Here is a 27,509-nt window from a genome sequence, read left to right on the forward strand (position 1 = left end):
GGTTTTGTATTTATTTATATATTTTATTTTTTCATAAATCAATGCTATTGAACACCCTTTATGTCTGTGTTGGTTAAAACAAATCTTGAACCAATGGAAAGTATTACAAAGTGCTTCGACAAAAACCTCCTAACTCCATTGGATCCTCAAACTACCTGCTAAACCAGCTAACTCCACCCGTTTAGCCATCTTTCTTTCTTTTCTTTCATAAATCAGTGCAATTGACAAAAATCGACAAAAACCTCCTAACTCCACTTGAACTGGATGTTTTTTTCATTTCCTGAAAAATGAACATTTTGGAGTTAGGTGGTTTCTTCCAGACAGCAGAGATGTACAGGCTACAGTTGAAATGGCTGGGATAGATGGAAATATAGGTGTAAAAAAAGATTACGATTTAATGTTTTAGAATAATTTATTAGGAATTTTAAAATCGAAATTTCCAGAGAAAGAAAGGAGGGGGAAAAAAAGAAAAACATTGTGATAAAGCTTGGTAGGGATTTGCCCAAATGGGATTGGTTAAAGTGTTGTTCAAGAGCTCACAGTTAAGCCCCATTTATACCTTATTGTACAATGGTGTTAACACGGCAACAACAGTGCAGCTCTACAAGCTCATGGCACGTCGCATCTGCAAAACGTCGTGAGCTTGTAGATCTGCTACTTTTGACCGGCGACACCGTGGTACGGAGGAGCATAAGTTAAGCATTAGAGCTTCAAGCTCCAGTCAAAAGCATTGGCCCTTTTCCTGACATCAACACACACAAAGAAAAGCATTAAAATCACTGTACAAGGGGAACAAGATCTGGAAACAAAAATATAGTTTCATTTTTTTCTTCTGAAAATAAGTCTTAATGCCGCAGACATATCAATACGTCATCTCCTACTACCAACATCAGTAATTATTATTCTCATTTGTAAGGTAAAAAATAACTTATTGCTTTATTGTAAGTTAAAAAGTTACAGTGTTGGTGTCCAGCAGTAGTTTTGTGTTGTATTCCCAGACAGACTGAGAGAGGTACAAAATGGCCCGGTCAGGAAGTCATACAAGCCTTGCCTTCGTCAACCAGCAGAATGGAGCTGTACAGATGATGAACACAAACTAATAAATGGTATATATTTCATACACTTGATTATTTTTTTTGTTCAATATTTTCCTTCCTGCCCAGCCAGTATTGAACACAGTGGTTCACAAAAATGAAAATGTCAATGACCGCCATAACTCTGAGAGTACAAATGGATGTAGAAATATGTACTCTCAGAGATACAGACCTGTAAAGGGTCCATTTGAAAGCCCCTCAAGCAACCCTGAGGGTCCCTGAACCCCCTTTGAGAACCACTGGTCTATACCGAAAGTCCTTTCTATAGAACTGACTGAGGTGAGGCCCAGTACCTTTCTGACTCCTCGCCCCAACCCCCTGCCCATCATTACAATGAGTAGCAATGGCGTTCAAATGAAACAAAAAAGAACAGTGGATAACGGAAGATCACGAAACAGCTTCACCAGAAACCTTGCATGTCCAAAACCCTTGTCAGGAAATTGGAAAAACAATAACCTGTATCCAAAGGATCAATGTAGTAATTTTATTCACAAGCTCTTGCTATTATTTGTCATCTGTTGAATATTTATAATAATAAAACTCATAAACAGACGTAACAAATTTCAACGTGCCATTATATTAGGCATGTCATCAGTTTGTGAAAACAAATTTAAAGTCTTCAAAATAGCAGATCTACAAGCTCACAACTGCGTTGCGAGTTGCGGCACAATATTGTGAGCTTGTAGACTGGCTATTTTCACCACTTTGGCATGACATGCAAAGAATGTACTCATGAAAAAACATTGAATTAAATATGGAGATACAAGGTTTCTGCCTGACATTGACAATAGTTCATAACTTTAGATCCGTCAGTAAAGATTAAATGAAATAATAATAATAATAAGAAAATGTAGGACGCAGGGGACGGGGCAATTGACCAAAATGGAACCAGGCAATCGTATCAGTACCGAAATTGGCAATCAAAATGCTCCTTTGTTGCCAAACAATAGTTACGTATTACACCTTGATGTATGCGCACAGACAGTCAATCGCACACACTCAGCTGTAAGCACATGCACCTTCAATATTATTTATAATAGGACAAAAACATAACCGCGATCTTTAGAATAGCTTCTCCTTGGATGTCCTTCATTTGCGTTCACGGCTGATAACACCGCGTTAAAGAATGGCAAAAACAATAGTAAGAAACAAAAACATTATGAAGGAAAATGCAACAAAAATATATATATATATATAATCCTTTCCAAAAATGGTAGTCAAGTGAACCCCCAATTCCATTAAACCCCCAGTCCTCGAAAATCCTTTAAGTCGTACTTCGTCCTTCGTGCCAATCCACTATTATGAACACATTTCATGATGTAAGAGCATTTCAGTTATTCACCAGGTCTCATGAGTACATTGAGAAATCTGGTTCATCATGGTAATAAAATGATCGCAAAATAATACAATCATTGGTGCTTTTTCAAAGGCAAGTAAATGGATGAGGAATTTGAAAGACTAACATCATTTGGACTCATTGAATTGGATATGGATATGCAAAAACATATTCATAAAAGGTTATTTCTTAAGATGCCCAATGCACCGTGCCTGAGGCAATGCTGGGATAGTAGTCTCTCGAGACAGCTCATTGGCTCACACAATATTCAAATGCTTCCACCTAACGTTCTGTACATCGGGAAGCGCTGAAAGATGCGTAGGGGGGAAAAAAGCGGATGTCCCACCTCGTCGGCACTTCTGTTTCGCCTTTGCAGTGGCGTAAATATAAGTTCTACTGGAAATCAAATTAGTTGAAGCCGATCTAGCTCGCTGCTTAGCAGATATGGGATTTTCAAAAATATAGTTCCAAGATATTTTAAAATATACATTTGTGAACGGAAGTAACAGATGACAGCTTCCTGTCACAACTTTTGCAAGGTGAAGTTACAGACTACTGTATTGCATTCGAAGATTGTGGAAGAGTTGTCTGGTTTGAGAGACCACTGGGATAGAGACCTGGCCTACATTATGTACACCAGATGCATACGAAGAAACATATTGAGATGACCACACTAGTAGTAGTTGATCACATCCAGTTAAATCACAGCCAGTACCTTAACTCTTTTCAAACAAATCAATGACATGTTAAAGCCTGAGTTGTACTTGGTTGCGGGCCAGTGTCACGCACGAGAATAGCCAATTTGCAAGCTGACAACGTGTCGCAGCGCAACACGTCGTCAACTTGTAGATCCTCTATTTTTTTTACGTACAAATCAGGCTTCAACTGGTTTAGTAACCCTTCCACCCAAACAACCCTCCCTTACCCCAAACTCTATGTACAATATCTTACAAGAAGACATAAAAACATTGCTTTAAAACCAATTACAGAATAAAATACCTTACAGATTATCATCATCACCGTCAATATTAATAACAATATTACAAAGGTTTGCTTTAAAAGACTACCAAAATATACACTTTAGTTTATTTTTTTCTCCATGTTTCTTGTGACACAAGGTAAAAAAAGGAGTTTGACAGATTTTAATTTGTTCTTCCTCTGTTAAAAGTGGTTGGGTTCATTTTAGACTAGAGGACGAGGATGAACCCAGCTTTGTGGCACGTCATCTCTCTCAACTCACCTCGGTAACAGTTTCAAAGGGTTTTTGTGATGAAACAGCATTTTATCACAGATAAATGAAACAACATAATAATAATAATAATAAAAATAAAAAAAAATCTAATAAGTAAGTAAAAAGAGAGTCCTCTGTGTACTTGCCATAAACTCAATGACAAACTTTTCCACAGAGTTGGGTCGTTCTTCTTCTTTTTTCTTTCTTTTTGTGTTTTTTTGTGTGTGTTTTTTTTCTTTTGTCTTTTTTTGATTTTCTCAAGCTGCAGAGGAAGTGGTGAAAGAAGAGGATATTGGAGATCTAATAATCAGCCTACACATGGACAAAAGGAGAGGAGAGGAAAGACAGGGGGGTCATGGTGAGGAAGATTAGTAGCAAAGGAAAACAGAATTCAAGGTTTTTGAAAGAAGATCTTCGGTCGGTGGGTGGAGTCACAGCAAGCCAGGGCTACAGCGGTGGAGCCTGTGGCTGCCAATCACATTTAGCCATGAACACCCCAGCAGTTTGATTGGCTTTATCAGCAGAGAAGAAATCCATCCCTGTTCAGTGACCTGAGTCTTCTCAGTGGTAGCCATTAGTGAAGGCAGTAGCAATAAGAGGACCCTGTGGATAGGACACAAAGATAATACACAAATAAATGTATCAATAAAAGGTAACATTAATGTACATTCTCGTCGCTGTTGGCATGTCCAAAACCATTAATTTTCCAAAAAAGAAAAAAAAAGAACCTGTGTTCCAATTATAGTTTTTATAAATACCCTTTTTTTTGTAACTTATTTTGAACACACTTTTAGTGTTCCTAAACCAATTCATTTTCAGTGGAAACACTCTGAAGTTGTTCAAAATTAGTTGGGGGGAAAAAGAGAACCGAACCGGTTCAAACTTGGTGGAAAAGAGGCCAGAAAGACAAAAACATGTACTCTGACAATGGGTACTGGATAACCGGGTGGGGAAATCGTTCCTGAGCCTGTAGTACTGTATATCTAGTATACAATAAATCTATATATCTAATTATCTATATATAAAGCCCACGGACACACCCACGGAGAAATTAGCCGATCTACAGGCTCTCAGCGTGTCACGATGCTGCAACGCGTAATTTCGCTACTTAAAAGTATGGCATTCATTTATGAGAAGAAAAATCACACCCGTGTGAACTGAGTGGTGTAAGGTCTTATATAGACTGATCAGCTGTGGTCTGACGTAATGTCTGACGTAATGAAATCACACCCGTGTGAACTGGGTGACCATAGCAACCATGCTCATTTTTTGGTACGAACAGACACGTAAACTAATGCTAATTTTTTGGTACGAACAGACACGTAAACTAACAAAGCCAGTTGTAGGAGTGGTTTACACCACTCAAAAAAAGAACAAATATGTAGATACAAAGTTTCTGCCCGACAGGAAACATAATTATGTATGTATTGTGCATCCAAAGACCATGTGATGATGATGATGATGGCGTGTGGGTGTGACCTACCCCGAGACTGTGGCCAAATCCCGAGCTGGGGGCGGGGCTGGCAGAGTTGAGGTAGCCGGCCAATGCCGAGTCCTGATTGGCTGCAGCATACAGGTCGGCCATATTTGGCCCGGGACTGCTGGTGCCCAGAAAGCCTCCCGTGCGAGAAGGGGTGGAGCCTGAGAGAAAGACATCAGGCATGACTGTTAACAACATCTATCTATCTATCTATCTATCTATCTATCTATGCTTCCCTTGTAAACAAATCCTAACACACACACATGTTTGTACTCAACATCGTCATAACATTACCGTAACTGCACGAATCCTAGCATTCCTATTCTTGCCATGGGATAGTAGGCGAACATTTGTAACATTCAGCGAAAATGCGCGCGCACGCACGCACGCACGCACGCCACACACACACACACACACACACACACACACACACACACTTACCTCTAACTAATGCTTGTGCTGCAGCTGCTGCTGCCATTGGTCCATATGCAGTCAGGGGAATGGCTGAGGGACAGAACACAATAGAAACAACAAGGTTTATATCTCTAGAATAGATACTGTATACAATAGACATGAATCTCAGCCCCATAAGTATCCTGATCATGACCAAATACAGGGCTTGGAACACAAAGTGTACGTGACATTCTTTGGTAAAACTGACTTTATATAATTTTGTAGGTTTCTATGAGCTCTGTCAGATGGTAACAGTAATGTTTTACTTTGTCTTTTCTTTTTAATAAAGGCATGGTCAATATCATGTCAGTATCATGCCAGTACCATGACAGTACCATGTCAGTATCATGTCAGTATCATGACAGTATCATGGTCAGTATCATGTCAGTATCATGTTTAAACCTAATCATTTATTTTCTGTTCACTAAAGACCTGGAGAGATGATAGACCTGTGCTACTTAGTAGAGGACCTGGCTAAGATATGTATGCACTTCATTTAGGAGAGAATATCTCAACTGTTCTTGGCTAATATGACCCCCACGAACAACTTGGGAACTGTGAAAAAATCTCTATCCGGGACGAAATACCCGAAAATGACCACGCCCTTTTTAAAATGACCACTACTTCGAAAAATCTTCTAAACCGTTGGAGCTACACATTTTCTGAGGTGCTCAAAATGTTCAGAATACTCATGTTTGTTGAATCCGTGCCCAAGCCAGCAACCCTCCAGGTCATCATAGTGGCCAAATCCAGTATGGCCGCCAGTCCGCCACCTGAAAAAGGTTTTATCTAGAACTTTTGAACCACATGAGCTATGAATGCAAAATTGGTGTCTAAATCATGTTTTTTGACAATTAGAAACATTTTGGAATGGTCATCTTTATGACTGGGTGTGGCTGAACCTCTATTTTGCATATTTCAAAGATGGCGACTATCTGACAATTTGTTTTACTTATTTTAAAATGTTGAGGTTCTCTCTGGGAGTAACAAGGATGGATAGGATCATGAATGAGTACATCAGAGGGACAGCACATGTCAGATGTTTTGGAGATAAAGCCAGAGAGGCCAGACTGAGATGGTTTGGACACATACAGAGGAGGGATAGTAAGTATATCGGTAGAAGGACGCTGAGGTTGGAACTGCCAGGCAGGAGGCCTAGAGGAAGATCAAAGAGAAGATTTATGGATATAGTGAAAGAGCCCTTTCAATAAAGCCCTTTGAATTGAATTGAATTGAATTGAAATATTGGAGGCAGACTAGCATGGTTAAGTTCTGTATGCATTCGTTCGTATTAAGGAATGGTATTTTTTCCCTTTCTTCCCCCTAAGCATCCGGCTTATAAGAGCACAAGCTCCTATGATGTGCTTTTAGACCTTCATTCAGCCCAGGACACTGAAGGACAGATGAAACCATTGGACGACAGAACTAGCTAATGGATGTAGACGGAGAATTCTTTCTTTGGTGTAATGGACAGCAGCCACTTGAAGAGGGCGGTTTTCTTTGATGTTGCAAGAAAGATGTATTGGCGTTGCTCTGCGGCGACATGGGCATAAGGGCTACGCTTGATACGGGCCCTTTGTCTAAGACAAATTTCTCTACAAAAACAGCTGAAGTACCGGTACTTGATTCTGAAAGGAAAGAGAAGTAGACATGTCTGGCTGTTTTTTTTTCTTTGTACCATGAAAAGGTCTTTAATACTTTTACTTTTGATACTTAAATACATCTTAACACCAGATACTTTTCTTAAGTAGTCTACATATGATGTGAGCTACCTCTCTCTGTGTGTGCGTGCGTGCGTGCGTGCGTGCGTGCGTGCAGGGCTGGACAGGGTCAAAAAGGAAATGGAATGGAGAAGAAAGGAGAAAAGAAATGTATGGAGCGGCCCATTCATTGGGTGGCCCACCGGCATATGCCCTGTACGTCAAGTGGCCAGTCCAGGCCTGAATTTACTTTTACTCTTGAATACTTAAGTACATTTAATAGCATATCATTTTTCACTCTTACTCAAGTAACATTTTGACTGAGCTACTTTTACTTGTAGTGGAGTAAATCTGAACAGGTCGTATTTGTACTCAAGTACTGAGGTCGAGTACTCTGTCCACCTCTGGTAAAATAGAGGTTCAGCCACACCCAGTCATACAGATAAGCATTCCAAAATGTTTCTAAATGTCAAAAAACATGATTTAGACACCAAGTTTGCATTCATCTGGTTCAAAAGTTGTAGACAAAACCTTTTTCAGGTGGCGGATTGGATTTGGCCACAATGATGACCTGGAGGGTTGCTGGCTCGGGCACGGAATCAACAAACATGAGTTTTCTGAACATTCTGAGCACCTCAGAAAATCTGTAGCTCCAACAGTCCAACAGTTTAGAAAATAGAGCCATGTTTGAACTAGCGGTCATTTTAAAAAGGGTGTGGTCATTTTCGGGTATTTCGCCCCGGATAGAGAATTTTTCACAGTTCCCAAGTTGTTCGCAGGGGTCATATTAGCCAAGAAGAATTGAGATATTCTCTCCTAAATGAAGTGCATACATATCTTAGCCAGATCCTAGACTAACTGTACAAAGATTCCAAGATTAGTAACAGAAAGAAAACGGCAAAAACAATCAAATTATAAAAGAGAAAAAAATACATTTGAATACAGTGGATTTACATTTTACAGTAGGCAATACTCAAGTGAAGAAACAAGTACAACCCAATGCCACTAGATGGCATCATCAACTTAGCAAAGAAAGAGATACAAGCACTTGTCCTGTAGTTCCGCCCAGATAAATCATGAGTCATAGAGTCAGAATGACCATAAGCACCTCACTAAAGAACACAAACCTGTTTGACTGTGACACTTTGGCAGAAAATTGTAAATAATTCAAAGGAATACCAGTTACTATGAATGGTCCATATTGATCTACAAAAAAAAAGAAAGAAGATCCATCTAGCAGGATTTTCCTGCTAGATGGATTTTCCTGCTAGACAATATCAGTTTAAAAACAAAAAGGTCTGTAAGGACAAAGAGCTGTTGGACGTGAGCAGTGGTGGAAAGTAACATTTACTTAAAGGGGCATTCCACTCATTTTCAACATTTTACTATGTCATTAATATACTTTAGAGCTGTTGTGTGGAAATAATAAAAAAGTTCCCCCATTCTGTGTTTCCTAGAACTAGAGGTCTGAATAAATCATTAACATGGTGAAACACATCTTGATGATGTCATCAAGATGTGTTTCACCATGTTAATGATTCTTTTCATACTTTTCATACTAGGAAACACATAATGGGGGGACTTTTTTATTATTTCCACACAACAGCTCTAAGGTATATTAATGACATAGTAAAATGTTGAAAATGGGTGGTTTTCCCCTTTAAGTACTGGACTTGTGTAACATTTTGATGACATCATCAAGATGTGTTTCCCCATGTTAACCCATTTAGGCCTGAGGCCTCTAAATCCTGACCTAAGGTTTCTGAAAAAAATCAAATATTTATATAGCAGCATCAAACATTTTACATTTTTGAATACTGTACATACTGTACAGAACCCAAAAATGGGTTCCCGCCCAGAATGGGTTAATGATTTTTTTTTCAGATCTCCAGTTTTAGGAAACACAGAATGGGGGAACGTTTTAATTATTTCCACACAACAGCTCTAAGGTATATGAATGACATAGTAAAATGTTGAAAATGAGTGGAATGCCCCTTTAAGTACATTTTGATAACAATACTTTTTTTTCTCAAGTGAATTTACAATTCTGGACTTTTACTAGTGACATATAGAGAACATTTGAGTACGTTTCCTACCACTGGCCCTAGGAGGAGCAAGGAGCCACTGACCTGCCAGCTCATGGGGGTGGGCCGATGTCATGAGGGGGGTCCTCTCTAAATGGAATTCTAGAAACAGAGAAGGGCAAGAGAGAGAGAGAGTGCTTAGTACAGTTTACCGTCCACCAGCCAGACTACAAACACACGTGCACACACACACACACACACACACACACACACACACACACACACACACACACACACACACACACACACACACACACACTTCTTGACCCATCTGCATTAATACAATATAACTAGTAAATTGTTACTGTTGGGTGGAGACATTGTATATCCAAAACCGTTAGTTTTTTGTTATTATTTAAAATAATAATGAACAGTGAAAATTGCCGACAGACTACAAGCTCACAATGCATCACATTTCTTGTAGATTGGCTATTTTCACTACTTTTGTGTGATACTCTTATATGCTGAAGGAGGGCATTCATTTGTGAAAAAACAAAGTTGATATATATGGAGGTACACGTCTTCTGGCCGACAGCAAATAATGTTCATTGGTTGGAGGTGGTTTCAATGCTCTGCTGTTGCCTTTGTTTGGGTAGGAACACTAGTGTCTGACAGCTGGAATTGCTTGAAGCCCAAAGTGCAATATCTCTCCACTGCTCAAGCAGGTGATCCTTCTTAGCTCACTGGTAGAACTTTTGTCTCTTGCACGGGGAACCCTGGGTTTGAATACCCAGACGGACATACAAATCTCATGGATTGCAGACAGTAGGCTGACAGGAAATGGGGAGAGAGATGGGGGGAAGACATGCAGTGAGGGCCGTCGGGATCGGGAGTCGAACCCGCAGCACACTGCAAGTCTGGATTACCAGCCAAGGTGCCTGGACCACTGAGCCATGGATTGCAGTTTTAACCATTTAAACTCCAGCATCCATATTATGTTGGTGTTCGCTCCTCTGCTCTTGGGACTTGGGACTCTGTGTTTATTAGTTTTGGGACTTTTACTTGTATTTGTATTCAGTATCTTATTTTGTAGCAGTGTTCTGTGCTTTCCTGTCTGCCTTGTTTGCTGTTACCTGCCTTGTCTCACCTCCCTGTATTAGTGTAACCCTAGTCACCTGTGTTCTGTTTGCCTGTTAGCCTATACCAGTGTTGATTGTGCTTCAGTTCGTCTGTGCCTAGTTAGTCTTTGTCTATATTTAATTATTTATGCCCCAGTGTGTTCTGTTCCTTGTCAGTTTGTCGTTGTGAATGATGTGGTGTTCAGTTCCTTGTGTATTCCTAGTTATTCCAAGTCCTTGCGTATAACTGTTTCTTGTGATTTCCCAGTTAAGTGTGTGTTTTGAGAATAAAACCACTTGAATATTCACTCACAGCTAAAACAGAAAAGTCAGTAGTACAGAGGGACTGCGAAGTGCTTATGGAAGTTAATATCTACAAGCAGCCAGAGACTCTGCCCGTGCAAGTGCATGTGTGTGTGTTTGTTTCTACACATAAATGTGCAGCATGTTGAATAACAGGGGTGAAGGGAATTAACTGTGGCTGACACAGAGACTCCTCGTTGAGCATGCGTGTATGGACTTACCAGGGAATTGATAATGAGTGTATCCAGGCGCGATGCCAGAGTAACTGCGACTAGTGTAGGTTGTAGTCTGGAAACCTGGGTAGCCTGTCAGCAAAGAGAGCAAAAAACAAAAACGTAAACATTAAAATATATCGTTGCTGTCGGGCGGAAACCTTCGTTCATAAATGAATGGCACGCCTTACTTAAAATTTGCATATTTACAAGCTCACAAGTCACAACGCAATGCACACATTGCGATGTGTTGTGAGCTTGTAGATCGGCTATTTTCGCTATTCATGAAAATCTTGGAAAGTTAAAGTAACCTATGAAGAGTTAACAAGATCTTATGACTAAATAATAACTATATTGGATATATTGGAACACAGGTTTCTTTCTTTTTTTCCATTTCCTGACAAGTTTTCCACCCGACAGCAAAGAAGAATATATAATATACAAACTTGTCTGATTAAGTCAGTGTGCCCAAAGTGTGTAAACAGTGTTGTCCAGTAGAGAGCGCCAAACAACCACAGACTACGAGTACTATGAGCATCTCCCTCTGGCTCCAGGTCTCTGGCCTCAGTGAGCATTCAATGAGAATTGTATGTGTCACAAATACAGATCTACCCCCTTGACCCACTATTCAGCAAGAACAGTTCCACTTTGTTGAACGATGAAGGTGCCAGATGGTCTACATGACTATCTATCTCAAATACTAGTGTGCAAGTATTACGGGTGGGGGGTGGGGTGTTGTTGGGCATTCAAAGCATCTTTCCATTTGGTCAAATACCTCAATAATGTTTGCATTAACAAGCATTGGTCTGGCTTCCTGAACAAAACACGTGTGCCTGTGAATGCGATGGCCACAGGGCGGATCTGTCAGTAATGGAAATATCAGCGTGCTCTGTTCATACTTACAGGCTTTGATCTTACCTAGCATGCCTATGCCCAGCATAAAGGCATCCATGCCATAGGGCATTACTCTGGAACGACCCCTGGCCGACCCCGTCGGTGACATCACTTCTTTGGGCTGGGCTTTCTTAACCTCGACCTAAAGGAGGGATAATCATATAGCCATACATTCACACACATCGCCAGCCATACTCAGCCGTGCATTTCATCTCCCATAATCGCATCGTTGGTACATTCAAAGAATGGGGATTACTAGGCTTCATTAGGGCATGACTAACTCCCAGTGGTGGACAGTAACTGACTTTACTTGACTACTGTGGTGCTCTACTGTCCAATTTCTGAAATGTACTTCATAATTTGTACCTTTGAATACTTGAGTATTTACTTGTGTATTGATGGCTGTTTCCCGTGAAATTAACATTAGTCTAAAACTACATAACTCCCATCAAAAGTGTAAATTCTCAACCCAAAACCATACCAAAATTAACTATTAAACCCCTATATACTGTACTTTACTGACCAAAAGTCCCCCAGGGGGCCCCCTCTTTTCCCCCCCCTCTACTCCAAATTGCTGGGGTTCATGTGATCAAGTAGAAATGGAAATATGTATACATACCATTTTATTGTTGATGTCATGGAAATGGATCTCACACACTTTCTCCACCACGTCTTCATCCTCAAAGGTAACAAAACCAAAACCTGAGAGAGAGAGAGAGAGAGAGAGAGAGAGAGAGAGAGAGAGAGAGAGAGAGAGAGAGAGAGAGAGAGAGAGAGAGAGAGAGAGAGAGAGAGAGAGAGAGAGAGAGAGAGAGAGAGAGAGAGAGAGAGACACTGTTATCTAACACTTACTAAATACGTTTGTCAATGGAGCAGAGCACTTAGTTTTAAAGTGCCGTGATTTTACATGGCAGCTAAGATACGGTATGTTAAGATTTCTCCACATGGAAACGACACCATGCTTTTACATGTTAGGGAAGATCATTTCAAGAACATCTCAAACCATTTTTTTGCAAATGCTTGAGAAGAGAACAGAATACTAAGTGTGATCAAAATCATGTTAAAGTCCCACTGTGTAACATCCAGTGTAGTAGTCATTTTGCTAGTACCTCTGGAGTTTTGCCAGCAGACCCTAGCGACTAAAAATAGTGTTTACTAGACAAGGTGTCAAAAACACATTTATGTGGAATGGTTATTGTGACAGATATATGCGCATGCATATAGTGAGTGGCAAAGTGAGTTTAGTGTAATTGGCTGTCAAGGCCAGAAAATAGTTTTTTGTCACCCAGTAGGCGACGTTCCCACATAACTTCCGGGTATGATGATGATGTCACACGCATACCCTCTAGTGAAAGGTTATAATGAGACATAACTTTTGTGAAATTGAAAATGGCCCATTTATCGTCAATGAATGGATAAGTAAATGATTAGCAGAACATTGTGCCTGTAAAGGGGATGCCCAATGTGATAAAGAGGACTGACTGACCACAATGTTGGGCTTGACCCAATTCCCACTGACCTGTAACCCCCCCCTTCTGACTCAAGAAGCTGAGGCGATAAGAAAAGCCTCTCATAACCCACCCACCTGTCAGCATGCTGTTGGAGAGTTGGAAGGAGAGTGGTTCACCTCCACTGAGCCCAGATTAAACCACCTGATTCATCATCTCAACCACTTCCTCCACCTGCCTCCCTTCCAGCCGACATCCCCTCTACCCCTCGTTCCTTTCCTTTCCTGCTCTCACACACGTTGAAATGGCGCCTGCATGGTACTAGACTCGACTCAACTCTAGTCGCTTTCCTTTATGTTCCACTGCAGTTAGACTCAAACTAATCAATTATATAAAAAAAGACTAAAATTATGCAATTTCAAAAACAGCAGCACTACAAGCTCCTGTGTCATGATGACACGTTGTGAGCTTGTAGATCTACTCTTTTCGCCACTTTTGCACAACACCATTGTGTGACAAAGGTATCTGGTATCACCTCAGCACCTTTGTATACCAGGTACGTTTGGCCGATGATAAACCACAACATTTTAGTCGAGTCGAGTGGAGTTGTACCACGTAGTGTAAAAGTGCCATTTGTTCTGCATATCTCATCCCTACTGTAACCTAGCGCTGCTATCATATTACTCTGAGAAAGCACAAAACGGATAACACTGAAACCCAGAAGCTGGTTAAGCAGGAAATTACAACTTAACTATTGCTCACTTTTTTTAAACATTTCTAATGCAAAATGATGATGATGATGATGATACCCTGCTCCTCCTTTAATTTACGAAGGCATAGTCGGGGTGTCCCTTTTACTGAGTCACCACACATTACCATCTGAGTGTGTGTGTGTGTGTGTGTGTGTGTGTGTGTGTGTGTGTGTGTGTGTGTGTGTGTGTGTGTGTGTGTGTAGGTCTCCATACCTCTATGTCTGTTGGTTGTTTTGTCGAACATGAGCATGGCATCATCGACCTGCGGGAACAAAGCAACGAATAGGAGATGAGCTTTGACACATCAACAGGCAGACACGCACGCACGCACGCACACACACATGCGCGCGCACACAACACACACACGCACACCCACACCACACCATTACACAGCATGGGGTTCCATTGTCTCTCCTTAGTGTTGGAGCCAGAGAGGGGAAAACAGATGGAGAGGGAGGAGGGGACAGGGCGTGGGGGGGGGGGGGGGGGGGTAGGGGGGGGTGACAGGTGACAAAGGAGGGAGAAAAGAAAGAAGGAAAGAATGAAAGAGGAGTGGGACAGAAAAGAAAAGATGAATGAAAGGAGAGGGTGAAAATAAACAGACCTGTACAGAAAGTAAGTAAGTCAAATATTCCAGAGTGAAATAGAACTAGTGAATGTTCCCTGTTCACACATGCACACTCTTTCTCACTCACTCTCTCACTCTCTGTCTCTCTCTTTTCTCTCTGTGTGTGTGTGTACGCGCGCGAGCACGTGAGTCATTTCTTCTCTGTGGCACGGAGAAGGCTAGCTTTTCACAAACTCTACCCCGTTCTCTTTCTCCTTTTGATTTGCTCGCTCTTGTCTTTTCTTTACCTCTGCAAAGTTTACAATTCCCATGGAGACCCTGCAAAGAATTTCAATTGGAAGACCCCCCCCCCCCCCAACACACACACACACACACACACACACACACACACACACACACACACACACACACACACACACACACACACACACACAAGCCCTCCCTCCCTGTGAATAGAAGGACAGACAGAAAGGGAGAGAGCTTGTGCGGAGAAAAGTGGAGGAAACACCAGAAGGTGACGAAAAACGTAGTGCTAAGAATCAAACAGAAAGGTACATTTTCGTGATGGGGGATGCAAAATCTGTCTGTGGACATTTGCGTGTGCATGTGTGTGTGTGGGGGAAAGAGAGATAGAGAAACAGGGAACATTCAGTCATTCTATTTCAGAGAGATGGGACAAATGGAGAGAAACTTCTCTGTGTGTGTGAGAGAGAGAGAGAGAGAGCGGAGAGAGAGAGGGAGGGAGGGAGGAAGAGAGAGAGAGAGAGAGAGAGAGAGAGAGAGAGAGAGAGAGAGAGAGAGAGAGAGAGAACAGTGAAGTGGGAGCTTTGTCAACATGCTCCCCTTTCATTCTTCCTCTCCCTCCACTTTCCTTTTCTCCCTCCCTCACTCAAACTTTGCTCTATTCATACTCCTTTCTTCTTCTCCCTCTTGCCCTCCCCCCCCTCCTCCCCCCCCCCCCCCCCCCCCCCCTCCTCCTCCTCCCTCGCACTTCACAAGGATGAAGGTTCGTGGCTTCTCCACAACAAACTCTCAAAGCCATCACGTTGTCGGCTTAAATATTGGCAACAGACTGTGAATTAGGCTTTACCTGTAATGGGCAGCCAGACATGGAACGCAATGCTGCCATTATTACTACTGACTGAATATTCTACGTTGACGGGAGATTATGAGCAGGTTAAAGCATGGCTGAGGCAGGAAGAAAGTGTTCAAACCCAATCCCCTCCTTCTGCATCTCAAACCCTATGTGCATGTGCGCGCAAGCACAGACTCACACACACGCGCGCACACGCACACTCACGCTCTCTCTCACACACACACAAACACACGCGCGCACGAAGTATGACTACACAGCTATTTTCAATAACTAGTATTGAATCTCAAGCCAGTGTAATGCGAGTGGTGGAAGATTCTGGACTGTTGCCTCCCATGTAGAACACATCTACGTCCTTAAGTCTCTCTCCCACTGACCCATATTTGTCTAATTACAGAACTTTTCAAGTGTGAAGTGGCCAAGATGCAGCAGCAATCCTATGAGTGGCTATGACTCTGAGGGCTGTATTTTGCATGTCTTAAGTACCAAGGTCTTATTACTTAACCCATTTAGGCCTGATTTTTGAAATTTATAAAATGTCTTCTAAATCCTGACAGTTTTCTGTCAGGATTTTGCGCCACATTTTCACGATTAAAAAAAAATTAGCAGACCTACAAGCTCGTAGCGCGCCACTTCGGTGGCGCGCTATGAGCTTGTAGATCTGCTATTTTTCAATAGCTAAATTATAACATAATGTTTAAAACACCAAAAGGGGTTCCGCCCAAAATGGGTTAACTTAAGACCTGGAGGCGTGATCAATTGCCATTTGGCTATTCTGAGTGGGCCAAAGAGCATTGACCACGCCTCCAGGTCTTAAGTTAAGTAATAAGACCTGGTACTTAAGACACGCAAAATACAGCCCTGAGTGTTTACTTTGAGTTGTTTCGCGTTTTGTGTAATAGAAAAGCCAGAATTATACTTGCGTTGCGCCGCACGGATAGTGGATCTATACAAGCCTGTGCACTTGTAGATCTGTGTTTTTTGGTGCACGACAGTCGACAACGAGAAGTAATAACTCAGGGTAATGGGTAAATCCTCCCATGCCAGGATACAGACTAGAGAGATAAGTGAGACATGCTTCCATCCAACTTCTGTCTGCTTTTAACAACCACCAGTGCTCATAAAAGCGCGCACATACACACACACACACACACACACACACACACACACACACACACACACACACACACTTTAACCATTTATTTATGTCCACACAAAGGGTATGCATACAAGGACACAAACATTATAGGTGCATTAAAGTTACATCTGCAAAGTCATGGCATGTGTTTTCATGATACAACAGGCATGTCACACAGTACTCTATGGGTATAAGTAACAGCGTCTCCGCCATATATGACGGCTGCCAATTATAGCATAGACACCACAATACTTTGCCAGCCTTTTTGCCTCCTTTTTGGGCATCCCCAAGTTGTTGGAACCCTCTAACAACCAGTCTGTGCATATGCCTAGGCTGCCAAATAATAAAGACAAATAGTCTGCACCTATAGCCCAGCTCTGAGATGTTATGTAGAAGTGGTTGGTATTTTATGACCTTGGTCATAAAGGCCTTCCTCTAGGCTGTGGTCAAAGGTGCAGGCTATCTCTAATACAGACACTTCTCTGGACTCTTCATCAATCACAACAATATCTGGTGTATTAGCTGCTAGAGATGTAAAGGTATCCGAGTTATCTCACAACACACACACACACACACACACACACACACACACACACACACACACACACACACACACACACACACACACACACACACACACACACACACACACACACACACACACACACACACACACACACACACACACACACACACACACACACACACACACACACACACACACACACACACACACACACACACACACACACACACACACACACAGTCCCCTGACCACGCACTCTCTCTCTCTGTCCTTCGTTGTGTGGTTTTATTCCACCACCCACCACCATCCCATCCACCCTTCCGCTCTTCCAAACTCAATGACACAGCAGCACGCTGAGGGACACGGCAGTGAGTAGACAGCTGCAAGCCAACATGTTATCATAAGAATAGTGTTACAAGCTCAACTAGCCTCCTGTTAGCATTAGCAACAGCTATTCTGGACGATGACCGTCCGTTAGCAGTACTGCGCCGCGCCGGAACACACCATATCCATGGTGTGCTTTAGCCTGATTTATGCTTCGTCGTATGACGCATCATGGATTAAAAAAACCAAAAAAAACACCAGTACTAGAAACTCACAGCGCATAAATTAAGCATTAACGTCCCTTTCTGAACATGTGCTTACAGTCAAATATTTGGCGCATGCTTCATGGCATGCCCAAACCGTACAGGTTAACCTTGATGTCTTCAGTAAAAACAAAAACACAACGTTGCGTTAAGTGGCAAAGTATTTGACATGTGTTAACTTATGCCATGGTCACACGCTAGGCTCTTGCCTTAGCCAAAACCAATAATAAGGAAAGCTCCCCATGTCCAAAGCCAGGGGTGCTGTAAGACAATATGATTGCATAGCTATGGGGGACTGAGATTGGCTTAGCAGCAGCTCTGTTGCTAACTACCCACCGTGTGTATTTGGAGTGTCAAGAGAAATCCTAAGGTCATGTTCTCATGACGAGTGACATTCTGAAACATGCTGATATAAAAACCTTGCACATAGTTCTATGTTGTTTTGGGGAAAAGCTCTATGAGAATGTTATTTTTTTTTTTTTTAAGGAAAAAAAAATAAAAAAAATAAAAATGGATATGCTGTTGTCTTGTCTCTAACAAGTGCTGGATGCCAAGTGCATCATTAATGTACCCAAACATTCTTGTGCGATGTTATGAAATGTGCCATTCACATTCTCTTCAGACTGTCTTTCCCCTTGTAAACCGCTCTTTCATTCTCCTCTCTCTGCCCTCATATCTCGCTCTCCCTCTCTCTCCAGCAATCTTTTAAACAGTGCCGCAGACAAAGTGTCCAGTCAAGCCTCCTAATCGGCAACTTGCATGGGTGAGTGGAGTCCAAACTTTCCCGTCTGTAGTCACCATGTTGTTGTCCAGTCGGCCCATAGCACACAGCTCCCCCCACATTCCCTCATATCCTTTTTAGAAAGTTTGAGAGGAGATTTCGAATGTGAAGTTCTACTACACATTATATTTTCAGGGATGTGAGCACCGAGGAGCACGGAAACGCGGGGATGGTTACTTTGCGGTGAACCCTTGTGTTCTCTCACTAAACAGAGATTGCTATAGTTGTGCGACCAAAATCCTGACATCTGGAAACGCTGCAAAACACCTACAAAAACCAACAGCTGATTCCAGAGTTGCTGGAATTTTCAGCTTTTAGGTGTGATGTTCAAAAGTCTTTCAGCCCGGCTGGAAGGTGGGTGGGGGGGTTGACGGGGGGGGGGGGGGGGGGGGGGGGATTACAAGACCTTTATACTGATGTCCGGATCCATTTCTCACTCACAGCTGGCTGGTTTGCGTGGAAATGAGCAACTGGTGCGCGGCTATGACAGTTGGGAAGTCACACGAGAGAACTGGACCTTTGACTCTGACACCTCACTTAGGTTCAAAATGTCCGACTATATCAACCACATGAAGCCTAGCATCCCTACTCTGTGGCAAACATTGTTCCCCGGATATACAAGGTCACAAGAGCTGCTATTTTTCTAGAAGATATTTCGTGTAGAGCGAAAACAGGAGGGGGCCTAGAGAACTCTGACCAGCTAAGTAAGTATACGCTTAAGTGGTTAAAAATGTGTATATTGCCATTTCCATCCTGTCACAAATGTAGCGTACATATAGCGATAAATAACCACCTCAAATAAATCATCTTCGTCCTCTCTAGCAGGTCGTTGCAGGCCGCGGAGAGCGTAGCAGTGTATTGTGTGTTTTCCATGTGGGGTGGTGCCACAGTAAGAAAATAAACAGGACAACCCAACCTGCAGCATGTAACCAGGCTCAGACAATAAACAAGAGATACCCCCTGCTCGGCAGGAATGCACTGTGGGATTGGAGCTATCTACTATGATACAGCAACAGCTGAACTGATTTCAGGGAGAATCTCACGTGTCCTAAAAAGTCCAAATATCCTCTCATCCGAAGGATGAGGCTTTTCCACTGCAACCTCGAACGGTTCCATGAACCACTCTCTGGGTAGCCAAACCGATCCGGTGGGAGGGCTTACGTACATTTCCAATTATTGGTTTTTGGCTCTGCACTGAGTCAGTCAACACAAAATACTGCTCCAAATGCATGTCGGAATATTTACTACTGCCAGACAGTTGGAGGAGACAACAATACATTTCCAAATCTATTCATAGAAGACTACAATGGCTGTCAATTATAGATGCTGAATTTACGTGTTACCACATGGTTGATATATAGGTCATTCAGGTAAAGCTCAGGTTCTCACCAGACAAATGATTTGTTGTAAAATATGTATTGACACTCAACAAAGCGCCGTCGCCCAATGCAAATCTAGGGATCTGGTCAAGGGAAGGCATTAGGCCAGAGGCCGATTTTAAAAAGGGCTTCTAAATCGTTCTAAAATGTAAAACTTCTAAATAAGGTTTTCAGAAAATCTTGTCAAACATTCCTATTGCTATATCATTTACATAGCAACATCTAAAATTTCACAGATGCTTTCTGGGTTTTAAAGGGATAGTTCAGATTTTTTGAACTTAAGTTGTATGAAATACTTTCCATTAATATAGTGGTTGCAACTGTATTAATTGATTGCCAGAGTCCCATGGTGGGAGTTCTGCTCTGGTTTTGGTGAAATATCAAGTAGTTCAGGTCATTTTGTGGGGGGCACTGGGGGCCACGCAGTAAAAGTAAATTAATCCACAAAACTAACGTTATTTGTATTGTTGACCTATTTCTAAAATATTAGTGCAACTTCCGTTCTTTTTTTACCCCTCTATCACACAGAACTATGTTTTTTGTGTCCATATCACTACGCCCAATTTTTTTTTCCATGTGATAGAGGGGTCAAAGTTGAACGAAAGTCGCGCTAATATTTTAGAAATAGGTCAACAATACAAATTACGTTCGGTTTGTGGATTAATTTACTTTTACTGCGTGGCCCCAGTGCCCCCCACAAAATGACCGGAACTACTTAATATTGACCAAAACCAGAGCAGAACTCCCACCACAGGACTCGGGCAATCAATTAATACAGTTGCAACCACTATATTAATGGCAAGTATTTCATACAACTTAAGTTCAAAAAATCTGAACTATCCCTTTAAAGGCTAAGCCTGATCAATTTCTGCTCTGTCATTTGTATACTGTACATACATACACACACTGTACTTCATACACAACTTGCAGGAAATGTTGTTTACTGTTTGGAAGCGGCTAAAATGTTGACCTGCTAGTCCTCGTTCTTCTTTTATTATTACCAAACTCCAATCAGAAGTTTAAATTTAGAGTACTACATTCTAGTGATCATTGCAATAGAGAGGGGACTCCCTGTCTCTCTAATAAGCTATTTAATAAACAGAAAAAACATTTTCAGGTGGGTCACCAAACTCACCCAGTCAGGAAAGAAGATCACAAGATCATTCATCATGTTTATCCTGTATTATTTATCCTGAAAATGTATTTTCTGTTTACTCCTGTTACTGAATAAACACTCTATAACAAAACAAAAAATCACTGTTTTTTGTTTAGGGGACGTCCTACTCCTGATTTACGTTCCACAGTTCGGTTGAAACACTGTTCACACAACTCTGTCACCAGTGGTGGAAAAAGTACTCACTTTTTTTTTACTTAAGTATAAGTATCAATATTGCCAAGAAAGAAATACTACTAGTAACCAAGGTTTTCAAATAATTATAGTGGGGTAAAAGTACAATATTTGCCTCTGAGATGTAGTGGGGTAGAAGTAAAAGTATTGGAAATTGGAAATACTCAGGTAAAGTACAAATATCTCAGAATTGTACTTAAATGCAGTACTTAAGTAAATGTACTTAGTTACTTTCCACCACTGTCCGTCACGGAACGGAGCACTGCAGCGGAGACTCGCTTAGCCTCAGAATGGTGGTGGAAAAGAGGTATTAGACATGAAAGTCAATAGTCACCAGGCCGGACTGATTAGTGCACAAACAGCCATTATTCACACCCGTCAGTGTGAATCATGGCATGCGAAGACCAAGTGCAGTGACAGATCACTTCAACTGACTGTGGTTGTCTTGTGTTCACAATGCAGAATCTAAGACACAGTGTGCTTGGAATAATGCCCTAAGCAAGCACTCACTCACCGCACAATATGAAGGTGAGAGAGAAACAGCGGCTTGTGCCGTTAATGTCTTCCAATTCATTAAACCCAAAGTGACGGTGATCTTCAGACCCTCTGCTGCTCAACAACATTAGAACCAGACACTGAGTCTGTTTGACAGCAGGATGTGTGGGCGTGTGTGTGTGTGTGTGTGTGTGTGTGTGTGTGTGTGTGTGTGTGTGCGTGTGCGTGTGCGCGTGTGCATGTGTGAGAGTGTTCCTGCGTGTGCACGCACGAGAGAGAGAGAGAGACTGTGCATAGTTCAATGTTTGCATGTAAGCTTCTTTTCACTGCCACGGCTGCATGTTCACCCATGCAAATACACACTTCACACATATTTTAAAGGAAGCCTAAAAACAGCAGCACAATAGGCAAAAGAAGTCTCCACAGCAACGAACTCAGGGGACTTAACCGGTGTGCGGGTTTGTTTGCATCTAGGATGGGGGCTAGCTAGCAGCTGTTCACACTGAAGTCCCACACTTACTAATACTTCCCTGGAGGACCCAAACTTTCACCACACTGTCTCTCTTTTCTTTTTTTGACATGAAACCGCCGTCATTCTCCGACCCTACACTGTCACTGAATCTTTGAACGGTAACGTTTCATCATGCGCCGCTCGCACCGCCGCACGCTTGTTCCGTCTGGTTCCACTCCTCCGTGAACATTCCTACTTTCTCCTTGCTCTTCTGCCTGGCTCCGTGCCCCTCCCTCCCTCCCTCCCTCCCTACAGGGGGTTGCTTCTTCCTCTTCAAAGCCCCTCCGTTGCCCTGCTTCTCCCCGCTCATCACCGCCACCTCCTCCACCTCCCCTTTATTTTTCACTTTCCCTGGCCGCTCATCTGTCCCCACAGCGTGTGCTTGCCTTTCACCAGACATCTGTCCCCACAGCGTGTGCTTGCCTTTCACCAGATTTCACTCAAAGGAGCTGGCCCCAAAATAAAACGGCCGAGCCAAAAAGCGTCTTTTAACCGCTGACAACAAACAAACAACTTAATATGGCATCGTCCAGATGCAGAACAGGACAGTAACCCCCCCCCCACACACACACACACACACACACACACACACACACACAAACACACGCACACATGCACACTAGTTAAACGCTTCAGATTTTATTGTGTAAAATGAGGCACTCTGTGCCTTTTGTCAACTGAAAAGACCCGAAATAAAAACCCAGGTTAGAAGCCTGTAAATGGTAAATCTCTGGCAAATGTCCAGAGAAAGATGTGGGTAAGAATCACCATGGGACAACACATCTGACAAAAACCATCTGTGTAGGGTTATCAACTACTTGAAATTCAAATAGGGGACACCCAGGCATCCCTAATTTCCAAGAAAAATAAGGGACCCCGGGAAAAAGTCACTAAATGTCAATAAAATATCACAGTATGTACAGTTCTTGTACATTATATTAATTATAATATATTTATAGATGCTGTTTGAACTTGTGTGTCATTGATTGAGTCCTAAAAATGTGAGTTCAAAAAGGGACACGTCTTTTAGTTTCCAAAAAAGGGAGGATTCCATATTTCAAGGACTTAATGGACTTAACGACCTAATCGAAGACAGCACATGAAAAGCGGGAATGATGATGGTTTCCCGATGGTGTCAAAACTCCATGTGCATTACATACCTTTCCGAACTGGTCAAAGTACTGCTTCACATCTTCAATGGTGGTATTGACTGACAGTCCTCCCACAAAGATCTTCTTTGTCCTGGTCACCAGCTAGGAACACAGAACAAGATGGCATCATTACAACAAATCACATTAGCCAGGGAAAGATGCTAGCAATAAAGAGATGTGTGTTTTGTTGGTGTTTATCTAATCTTCAGTGGTTTTTGAATGAGCCATTCAGCATTCAACCTCATTTGAGCTGAGCTCAAGGCCCACAGGAATGTTGGGGGGGGGGGGGGGGGGGGGGGGGGGGGGGAAGGATGTGTGCTTTGGGGTGTTACAGAAATACAGATATGAGTAATAATGAAGACTATCACCACGCTACAACTGCAACTATGACTAACAAAATGTCAATCTATATCCGTGTGTGTGTGTGTGTGTGTGTGTGTATGTGTGTGTGTGTGTGCGCGTGCGTGCGTGCGTGCGTGCAGACTGTGCACTTTTATTACTATACTTGAGGACAAGATGTGAGGACAAGATGTCCACACAAGTATATAGAATTTGAGAAATAGACGTGCGTGTGTAGCAGGTGAGTGTGTGCGTGCGTGCGTGCGTGCGTGCGCATGTGTGACCGCGTGCCCGTGTGAGCGTGTGCGTGAGTGTGTGTGTGTGTGTGTGTGTGTGTGTGTGTGTGTGCTGGGTCAGAGAGAGTGGACAGTCGGTCATGGTGGGCGAAGGGATTGCAGCCCCCCGTTGGGTCACGTGGCTGGACACTAATCCCAGCCCAACCACGGGCAGAGTGATGAGTTGTGACACATCTGAGATCATCATCCCTCCTCTACCATTAACCCCTTCACACACTCACCTTGGGCTGCGCTCGGCGGGGAAACGCCACCTTGGGGTCGATCTGAAGGACAGAAGGGAGAGAGTAGATCAGTGACAATCAGAGGTGGGCAAAGTGCACAACTCTGGTCAAAGTATATAGATAGATACTCCTGTTCCAGTGGGGGAAAGTAACTAAGTACATTTACTTAAGTACTGTACTTAACGAACAATTTTGAGGTATTTGTACTTTACTTGAGTATTTCCAATTTCCAATACTTTTACTTCTACTCCACTACATCTCAGAGGCAAATATTGTTCTTTTCCTCCACTACATTGATTTGAAAGCTTTAGTTGCTAGTTACTTTGATTATTGTAACAATTGTAACACATACATGAAACACTTCAGCCCTATACATTTCGTCCATTTGAAAATTCAAATTTCAAATGATTTTTTAATCTGCACAATGAGTACTTTTACTTTTGGTACTTTAAGTACATTTTGATACCTTTACCTTTTTACTTTTACTGGACTTGTAATGGAGTACATCTACATTGCAGTATTGATACTTTTACTTAAGTAAGAAATGTGACTACCTTTTCCAACACTGTCATGTTCAAATATTACTCTACTGCGTTTAAAGTTACAAGCTGTAGATCGGCTGCCTGTTGTCACTATATTTCAAATATGGCACAAGTGGCTTAATTCAAAATGAACCTTTTCCCTTCCTAAGAAGTAGAGGAGAAAATACAATACAAACACTCAAGTAAAGTACAGATATTCACAAAACTGGCAGTACTCAAGTAAATGCAACTTTGTTACTGTCCACCACTGGTGGCATACATTTGTCAACTTCTGGTGTGAAAAAAGGATCCGATTGCAACAATAAATGTAAAACTTTAGCCTGATTTATACATAGCCTGCGACGTGCACCGAAAATAGACAATCTACAAGATCACAACGTGCCACAAATGCAACGCGCTGTGAACAGATATTGTAGATCAGCTATTTTTGTATTTATAATATGAAGTATAAACCGGGCATTAGTGCCTAGTTAAGTAGTGCTCGAGCCGTATTACAGTTACACTGGCGATGCTTTACTAAGATTACAGAAGTACATATACAGTCAAATCTTCAGTGTTCATTTTTCGCCCATTTGTAACTCTGAGTGTACAAATGTGGTCCATTTGGTTCCATTTCTATAATTCAGAATGACATGAACACTGGGTATTTGACTGTGTAGTAGGTTGCTGGGGTAGTATTCACTATGCAGGGCAGGCCGCGTACACCTGTTGTATCAACTCAAAATGAAAGTATCAAATATGAAAGCGAGACCGGTTGTTTTGCTAGAGATAAGTGGTAGAACTTCATTTAAGAAACCCTCAGGAATCCAAGTTGACCAGAGTTAATTCTGTAAATATGTCGGTAATTTCTATTACTTTTGTTATGTATATCTCTTTCTGTACTGGAATATACAGATGAACACAAAACATCTAAATTAATAATTAGACTGTACAGTATATTTTGAGGTCTGCAAGGCCCATTTAATCCATTGAGACCTGGAACGCATCCATGTCACGTTAGCGTTAGCGTTTTAAACATTATGTTATAATTTAGCTATTGAAAAATAGCAGATCTACAAGCTCATAGCGCGCCACCGAGTGGCGCGCTATGAACTTGTAGGTCTGCTATTTTTGAAAAATCGTTAAAATGTGCCTCAAATCTTTCCGAAAATTGTCATGATTTAGAAAACCTTTTTTTTTAAATTTCGACGTCAGGCCTGAATGGGTTAATATTCAGAATAAATTATGTATGGGTACAGTATAAATCTTTTTTTTTTTTTACACACAGATTCATTCTGCATCCATTTAGGATTAGCCATATTTTGCCGCTTGCCTAATTTTTCCCTTGCGGAATATCTCATCAGTAGTCAAGGTTATGGATATAAATAGAACCAAATGAATTTTGAGCGCGCTGGCCTTTAGTAATACTGAATATGCAAATGAGAGTCTGGCATTTGAGAACTGCGCGGAATTTTTCAGGATATTATCATTCCAGCCAATGAGAGCGATGAGCTCAGGTCAAATGACCTTAGCCTTGGAAACAGCATCATTCCTCTATTATTATGAAAATGGAAAGCAAAAATATACCTCACAAACTGTCATGAACTATCAAATGTATGGACCTGATATTAGCTAAATAATGATAATTTTAACAAAAAATACACATTGATGAGTGGGAGGGGAAATTACAACTTTCTAATCTCTTCCTGGTATGCTATTGATTTGTTTAAAGACATTTTGAGGGCTTTTCTGCCTTTAATCGACAGTACAGTGGAGAGACAGGAGCAGGGAGAGAGTCAGGGGGTGACATGCAGCCACGGTCCGCCTGGCTCGGGAATCATCTGTCAGGTCCGCAGTTATTGAACGCCCCAAATTCATTTGTATAACGTCATATAGCTGTGATGAATGATGATGTAAACTTAACAGAGTTTAAGCAACAAGAGAGGCCAAGGACCCCCAAATCGCCATAGTCTCTGACGCCCCCCCCGTTGTGAAATGTCTTCTTTTTGGAAGTAAATAGCGAAAATAGCTAATATAATTCGACGATATTAAACTGCTCAACATTTTTAACATTTAAAATGTTGTTTTGATGATTCATTTAATTTGATTAATCCCCCCGGATTTAGGCTACCTAACATATCATACCACACATGTGGGGGCAGAACACCAAAGCCAAGGAGATGTGATTGAAACATCCTTGGATGGGGGTGCACCTTCTAGTAGGACAAAGATGAGAGGAGTCATGTCACTTCCAGCTGGTCTGATCAGACACAAAGGTGACAGGGACATGCAAACAGCACGCTGACCACAACAGCATATGGTAGAGGTGCATTTGGTTTAGTCCTGGTCAAATGGTCAATTTAGACACATCTTATGGAGAAATATCCCCACTTGGCTCGGGCTTGTCCTTTAATAACAAGCACTGACAAACAGTTCCTCCTTCAATATGGCTCCAAATAATTTTGTATCGTCATTATAATTTGTACGTCATTATTACAAGTCTATCTCTA

At 41.8% G+C, this 27,509-nt stretch overlaps 1 protein-coding gene across 1 annotated transcript in view; it reads right to left on the minus strand.

The window, feature by feature from the left end:
- Nucleotides 1–393: 393 nt before the first annotated feature.
- LOC306929541 (RNA-binding protein Musashi homolog 1-like) overlaps nt 394–27,509 on the minus strand; it is a 37,232-nt gene continuing 10,116 nt past the window's right edge. The window contains exons 5-14 of the mRNA XM_079510111.1: nt 24,479–24,520; nt 23,632–23,724; nt 14,259–14,307; nt 12,465–12,547; nt 11,870–11,987; nt 10,961–11,044; nt 9,424–9,480; nt 5,583–5,645; nt 5,145–5,302; nt 394–4,264 (exon numbers count right to left, since the gene is read on the minus strand). Of these exons, the coding sequence (XP_079366237.1) occupies nt 4,223–4,264; nt 5,145–5,302; nt 5,583–5,645; nt 9,424–9,480; nt 10,961–11,044; nt 11,870–11,987; nt 12,465–12,547; nt 14,259–14,307; nt 23,632–23,724; nt 24,479–24,520 (789 nt within the window). The 3' untranslated portion in view covers nt 394–4,222. The remainder of the gene's footprint in view (nt 4,265–5,144; nt 5,303–5,582; nt 5,646–9,423; nt 9,481–10,960; nt 11,045–11,869; nt 11,988–12,464; nt 12,548–14,258; nt 14,308–23,631; nt 23,725–24,478; nt 24,521–27,509) is intronic.

The sequence above is a fragment of the Electrona antarctica genome, assembly GCF_951216825.1.
Source record: "Electrona antarctica genome assembly, chromosome: 9".
Classification (NCBI taxonomy): domain Eukaryota; kingdom Metazoa; phylum Chordata; class Actinopteri; order Myctophiformes; family Myctophidae; genus Electrona; species Electrona antarctica.